Raw genomic sequence first — 6597 nt, 5'->3', positions numbered from 1 at the left:
GGTGAAAGTCAAATTTGCATTAATGAAGTTATTAATTTCATAATCATTAAATATAAACTAAAAGTATTATATTGGAGTTTCACGGGCGGCCCTAGTGATATGAAAAACACTAGTGAAAAATATATTCCACGACTACTGCATATCACCGTGAATAATATCGCGTTTTTCACCACTTCACGTGAAACTCCAATAAGGAAAATTAATTTTTATTATATAATAATTTTCAGGTTCTCTGTTCCCTTCTAACCGGTATGGGTTATGATGCGTATTGTGTCGGGGGTATCGCGCCTAGATGGATAACACGAAGAGTTTTGAAAAAATGCGAATGCCCGACTGAAGATTTACTCCACTTGGAGGAAGTAGGATGAGAAGTTTTAGATTTGAGAATTGAAAAAAAATCCGGAAAAAAACATAAATGTTGAAATAATATATACACATGAATAATAATAAAAATGCCGCTCCCAGGGATGGAACCCGGGACCTAAAAATAACGTTTCGCAGGATTTGATAATAATGAGGGATTTTTTTTTCTAATGTGATGACACTTACATGGGAAACTGACTGTTGAAGAATGTGTTCCTAGACATACGTGGAAAATTGAAAATGAGTTTCACGGGCGGCCGTGATATTAAAATTGGGATTTTTGTGAAACTAGGTGCAAAGAAAAGGAGGAGGAAGTTCAGGGGTAGTTGAAGAAGAAAAAATGATAAAAAAGTGAGACAATATGGATATTTACCGGAATTTTTGGGAAAAAATTGGAAAATTTTCCTTGGTTTTTTTGTACACTACTAAACTAAATTGCATATACGCTTGAGAATATGCGAATGGTGACAATATGAAAATTCTGGGAAATTTTCGTTGATTTCTGTCCCCTTATTCGTGTGTGAAGTTGTATAATTAGACGGGAAACTGACAAAATTTTCAACACTAAATCCAAATTGGAATATATTTTCATTTTCCTCCTAGTGTTGGTGGTTTACATACAAATTCAAATAGAACTATGCGGGAAACAATTGAAATTTTTCGAAGTTTCCTCTCAGAATTCTCATATTGTCGGCAACACATGTAGTTGATCATGTGCCTGGTCCGAATTCGTGGTGACGAGGCTGTGTGGGTCCAACAGTCACTGTCATTCGTTATTGTTATTGTTCTTGTTATTGTCATTGTTATTGTTATCGTTATTGTTATTGTTATTGTCATTAGTATTGTTATTTTTATAATGGAGTTTCACAGCCTGTTTTATATGAAGTGGCGTAAAACTCGGCGAAAACGCGATATTATTCGCGGTGATATGCAGTAGTCGTGAAATATATTTTTCACTAGTGTTTTTCATATCACTAGGGCCGCCCGTGAAACTCCAATATAATAGTTATAAAATCAATAACTCCATTAATACACATTATCATTGAATATTCATATAATAGAGTTTCAACCGTTTTACGCGAAGTGAAATGTGTTTTTTACTAGTGTTTTTCACATTACGGGTGAAACTCCAATAAAGAGTATATATGTAATTCTTTGAGAAAAGGCTCGTACTAAACTCAGGTATGTGGATCTGTTGCTCCCAAGACAACTCGCCACTGAGGAGGAGGGAGAGGACATTTCAGGTGATCGAGTGTTAGTATTACTTCATAATTGGAGTTTCACAACCCTTTATCACTAGTGAAGTGAAATTTGTTTTTTTCACATTTTTTCTCAGAGTCTCTTGAAATGCATCATCGTGGAAGTATTGATGAGAATCGAAATGAATCGGCAGAGTTGGCAGAGAAGACTATTGGTGGGTCCCACGTGTGGTGGTTTTATGGTCGCAAGCAGCAGTGTTGGAGTAGGAATATATGTTCGCTTTTCTCAGCTGAGCTCAGGAGTTTCCTATACAGTGTTGGAGTAGGAATATATGTTCGCTTTCCTCAGCTGCTGAGCTCAGGAGTTTCCTATACAGTGTTGGAGTAGGAATATATGTTCGCTTTTCTCAGCTGAGCTCAGGAGTTTCCTATACAGTGTTGGAGTAGGAATATATGTTCGCTTTTCTCAGCTGAGCTCAGGAGTTTCCTATACAGTGTTGGAGTAGGAATATATGTTCGCTTTTCTCAGCTGAGCTCAGGAGTTTCCTATACAGTGTTGGAGTAGAGATATATGTTCGCTTTCCTCAGCTAATGAGCTCAGGAGTTTCCTATACAGTGTTGGAGTAGAGATATATGTTCGCTTTCCTCAGCTAATGAGCTCAGGAGTTTCCTATACAGTGTTGGAGTAGAGATATATGTTCGCTTTCCTCAGCTAATGAGCTCAGGAGTTTCCTATACAGTGTTGGAGTAGGAATATATGTAATCGCTTTCCTCAGCTAATGAGCTCAGGAGTTTCCTATACAGTGTTGGAGTAGAGATATATGTTCGCTTTCCTCAGCTGAGCTCAGGAGTGTCCAAAGCTAATTATAGAATTAGGGTAGAAGTGTATAGATGCCAATAAAAAGTTCCCGAAAAATTGCTCGAAATTTCAATATTGTCATCAACACATGTAACTGATCATAGTGCTGGAATATATGTTTGTTTTCCTCAGCTGAGCTCAAGAGTTTTTAAAGCTTTTCATAATTTTAGGGTAGAAGTGTACAGAAAACCAATAAGAATTTTCCTCAGAATTTTCGTATTTTCATATGTAGTTGACCATGTGGATATTTTCTCACAGGGAAATTTGATGTGTGATATATTCAAATAATATGTCGGTGGTAGAAAAGGCTATATTCACTAAATAGCAACACCGTCGGAGCTTTGGGGGAAATTTACGCAAACGGTGACACGAAACAGCTATGTCACTCGGTAGGGTTAGGAAGGGAATAGAAAATCTGATCATGAATTTGACTTCTAGTTTGCGGGGTTAATATTGTGAGTTGAGGGCAGATTGAGTGGATGAATTGTGGAAAGTTTGGGTAGTTGTTGTTTATGTTGTTCATGTTGTTGCTTATGTTGTATTTATTGTTTATGTTGTTGTTATTGTACATGTTTTTCTATGTTTTTTATGTTGTTGTTTATGTTGTTGTTCACGTTGTTGTTCATGTTGTTGTTAATGTTGTTGTTTATGTTGTTGTTCATGTTGTTGTTTATGTTGTTGGTTTTTGTGCACTTTTACTATAATTTGAGTAGAAGGGACTCAACACGTGAGAGAGGCGTGTCAAAATGTATACAATTCGTACTACTGTAGTCTCGGAATGTTCTCAAAATTCATCGATATGAAATGTTCTCGAAAAGGTCTCGTCTCGATCACAGCGGAGCGACGCTCTACAATTTAAAGTTTAGCATTTTATTGTACGCCAATAATAAAAAAGGTTTTTCTCAGGTGAAGATTTCTCGTTGGGGAAGAAGTTTACAATTGAAAGCGAATTTGTGAAGGGAGAGGAGAATAGAGAGGTAGAGAAAAAATTCCGCGGCCGGGAATTGAACCCGGGTCTCCTGCGTGACAGGCAGGAATACTCACCACTATACTACCGCGGAGTGAATATTGTATTGCATCTGCGAGGGTGGTTCGATCTTCAGGCCCTCCTTGAGGAAAGGGCGGCGTATGAGGCAGAGAGGAGCGACTCGGATGATGAACTAACAGAAGACGTAATTTGCTGTTGTTGGGGAAAATATGCATATGGTCAACTACATGTGTTGGTGACAATGTGAAAATTGTGAGGAAATCATTGTTGGTTTTTATGCGAATTCGTATATAAACTCCTAAAATTTACTTTGGGAAGTCTCAAGCTCAGCTGAGGAAAGCGAAGATATATTCCTACTCCAATACTGGACTGTTGTGAAGTTTATTATAACGAATCACATTGATTATTATTATCATAGGAAGAGGACATGGACGCTATCGCGGCTACAGCAGCGAATGTGAAAGAACTTGGGAATGCGGCGGTTGACCAATGCGAAGGAGCTCAGCCTTCTAAGTTCATAGGTAGGACATGGTCGGTGAGTAATGGTTAGTGTTAGTGATGGTTGTGTTGTTGTTAAGGTAGAAGAGCACATTGTTGGGTTATGGTACGGAAAGGAGCGCGAGGTGTGGTATGTGATATGTTTATTGAGCCCTCCACGGGGATGGTGTTCTCTACTAAAACAGAACCAAGTAATACTGTGTTGTTATTGTTATTGTTATTGTTATTGTTATTGTTATTAATATTGTTATTTTTATAATGGAGTTTCACATCCCATTTTATGTGAAGTGGCGTCGTAAAACTCGGTGAAAAACGCGATATTATTCGCGGTGATATGCAGTAGTCGTGAAATATGTTTTTTTACTAGTGTTTTTCATATCACGGCCGCCCGTGAAACTCCATTGTTATTTTTATTCAGCATACGAGTCCGAGGGGGAGCCGTTGAAGCCGTGCCCGTGAGTTTTCAGTTGAGGTGATACGGAGTGAAAATCTTCGCTGTGCGCGAATTAGATATCTTTATGTTGATATTGTGTGGAATGATAAGAATATGTGGGTGAGCATGCAGAGGAGTTTTATCGAGGAAGATGTTATGGGGAAGAGAACACCGTTGCGGAAAAAGATGAGTCTAACTGGAGTTAGTATGGACATCGATGATACGAGATTTTTCGAAGTGAGTTTAGTACTCACTAGGGTGGAGGATCGTGCTGTTGGTGGTATGAGCTGCTTTTAGTAGTATACAGGGGCTGTCACTAAAATCGTCCGAATCTGCGCATTTGGTTAAAGTGAATTTTACTTGGAATTGACCTCTGTCGTTGTGCAGATTTGGGGTGGTGCTGGGTGACACGGTGAAATTTTCAAAAAAGAGGTATATCGTATGCTATTGAAATCGTGTTGTTTTTACTAGTATAATTGTAGTTATATGATGAGTATTATGACTACAAGTGTAAGCCTCTGTGAGTACTAGGTTGTATATGGAAAGTACAGTTGTCTCTATAGTGGCATTCTACGTATCACAGAGTAGTTTAGTAATATGTAAAATTGAATAACAACTTTGAGAAAGACTCTACGATTATGAGATATGTTTGCTCTCCTCAGCCAGTGTTGCAACCCTCGAGGAGTGACAGTAGAAGGGCCCAAGAAGAAGTGGAGATGAATGCTAATACAAGTAGGGGAGGTGCGGTATGGGAGTTTAGTCATGGCTTAGTTGCAGTATTGGAATAGGAATATATGTAATCGCTTTCCTCAGCTACTGAGCTCAGGAGTTTCCTATACAGTGTTGGAGTAGGAATATATGTAATCGCTTTCCTCAGCTGCTGAGCTCAGGAGTTTCCTATACAGTGTTGGAGTAGGAATATATGTAATCGCTTTCCTCAGCTACTGAGCTCAGGAGTTTCCTATACAGTGTTGGAGTAGGAATATATGTAATCGCTTTCCTCAGCTGCTGAGCTCAGGAGTTTCCTATACAGTGTTGGAGTAGGAATATATGTAATCGCTTTCCTCAGCTACTGAGCTCAGGAGTTTCCTATACAGTGTTGGAGTAGGAATATATGTAATCGCTTTCCTCAGCTGCTGAGCTCAGGAGTTTCCTATACAGTGTTGGAGTAGGAATATATGTAATCGCTTTCCTCAGCTACTGAGCTCAGGAGTTTCCTATACAGTGTTGGAGTAGGAATATATGTAATCGCTTTCCTCAGCTACTGAGCTCAGGAGTTTCCTATACAGTGTTGGAGTAGGAATATATGTAATCGCTTTCCTCAGCTGAGCTCAGGAGTTTCCTATACAGTGTTGGAGTAGGAATATATGTTCGCTTTCCTCAGCTGAGCTCAGGAGTTTCCTATACAGTGTTGGAGTAGGAATATATGTAATCGCTTTCCTCAGCTACTGAGCTCAGGAGTTTCCAAAGCTAATTATAGAACTAGGGTAGAAGTGTACAGAAAACCAATAAGAATTTTCCCCCAAAATTTTTCTCATAATTTTCATATGTAGTTCCTCTGGAGCACCTCATCGGAGTGTACGACATTTCGAGACCACTCACTGTGGACGATTTGCCACCTAGTTGGACTAGTCCTGCAGTGATAAGAAGAGAACGGTAGTAGAAGTATATTGGAGTTTCACGGGCAGCCCTAGTGATATGAAAAACAGTAGTGAAAAATATATTCCACGAAAACCGCGTTTTTCACCGAGTTTTACGCCACTTCACGTGGAACGGGTGAAACGCTTTTATTATATCAGCGAAAATTCGTCCAAAAATTTGAATTTTAAAATTAAGATTTGTGAGGAATATGTGTTTGATTTCCTCAACTGAGCTCGGGAAAAAATCTACATATAATTTTGGGTAAAAATGCGGAAAAGCATTGAAAATTTTAGGAAATTTCCTGAAATTTTTTCCTTATTTTTACCAATACACCCCTCCACATTCTTAGCATATCCGGTTTTTCGACTCGTGGACAGCCACCACAACGAGTATCATCTTGCGGCTCAGGGAGGTATGTACTTATGCTTTATCTGATATGATCTTCAAGTTTCAGGGTCTAACTCTTCGTAGTTAGTGAGAAGTCGACGGCCGGTGAAACGTTTTCTCCACATATTCTTAGCATACACGTGTTAAAATTTCGCCTCAAAATACCAACTTTTACTCGGGGAGTATATCTATAACTCCGCTACTGATCTAATGCTATACATCAACAGAA

The 6597-nt window shown here is 38.8% G+C and overlaps 1 protein-coding gene and 1 non-coding gene across 2 annotated transcripts in view; one reads left to right on the top strand and one right to left on the bottom strand.

Moving 5' to 3' along the window:
- Pmar_PMAR022299 (hypothetical protein) overlaps positions 1-6597 on the top strand; it is a gene marked incomplete at both ends in the record, with an annotated part of 16833 nt that overhangs the window by 3721 nt on the left and 6515 nt on the right. Inside the window, 8 exons of the mRNA XM_002785512.1 lie at positions 1546-1607; positions 1700-1777; positions 3328-3398; positions 3525-3593; positions 3828-3944; positions 3988-4098; positions 5003-5072; positions 5894-5996. Coding sequence (XP_002785558.1) covers positions 1546-1607; positions 1700-1777; positions 3328-3398; positions 3525-3593; positions 3828-3944; positions 3988-4098; positions 5003-5072; positions 5894-5996 — 681 coding nt within the window. The remainder of the gene's footprint in view (positions 1-1545; positions 1608-1699; positions 1778-3327; positions 3399-3524; positions 3594-3827; positions 3945-3987; positions 4099-5002; positions 5073-5893; positions 5997-6597) is intronic.
- On the bottom strand, positions 3411-3482 carry Pmar_PMAR022298. Its single transcript has one exon. It is a non-coding gene; the product is annotated as a tRNA-Asp (tRNA).

This window comes from Perkinsus marinus, assembly GCF_000006405.1.
Source record: "Perkinsus marinus ATCC 50983 genomic scaffold scf_1104296932410, whole genome shotgun sequence".
In the NCBI taxonomy this organism is placed as follows: domain Eukaryota; phylum Perkinsozoa; order Perkinsida; family Perkinsidae; genus Perkinsus; species Perkinsus marinus.
This window is presented reverse-complemented; position numbering and strand designations above follow the sequence as displayed.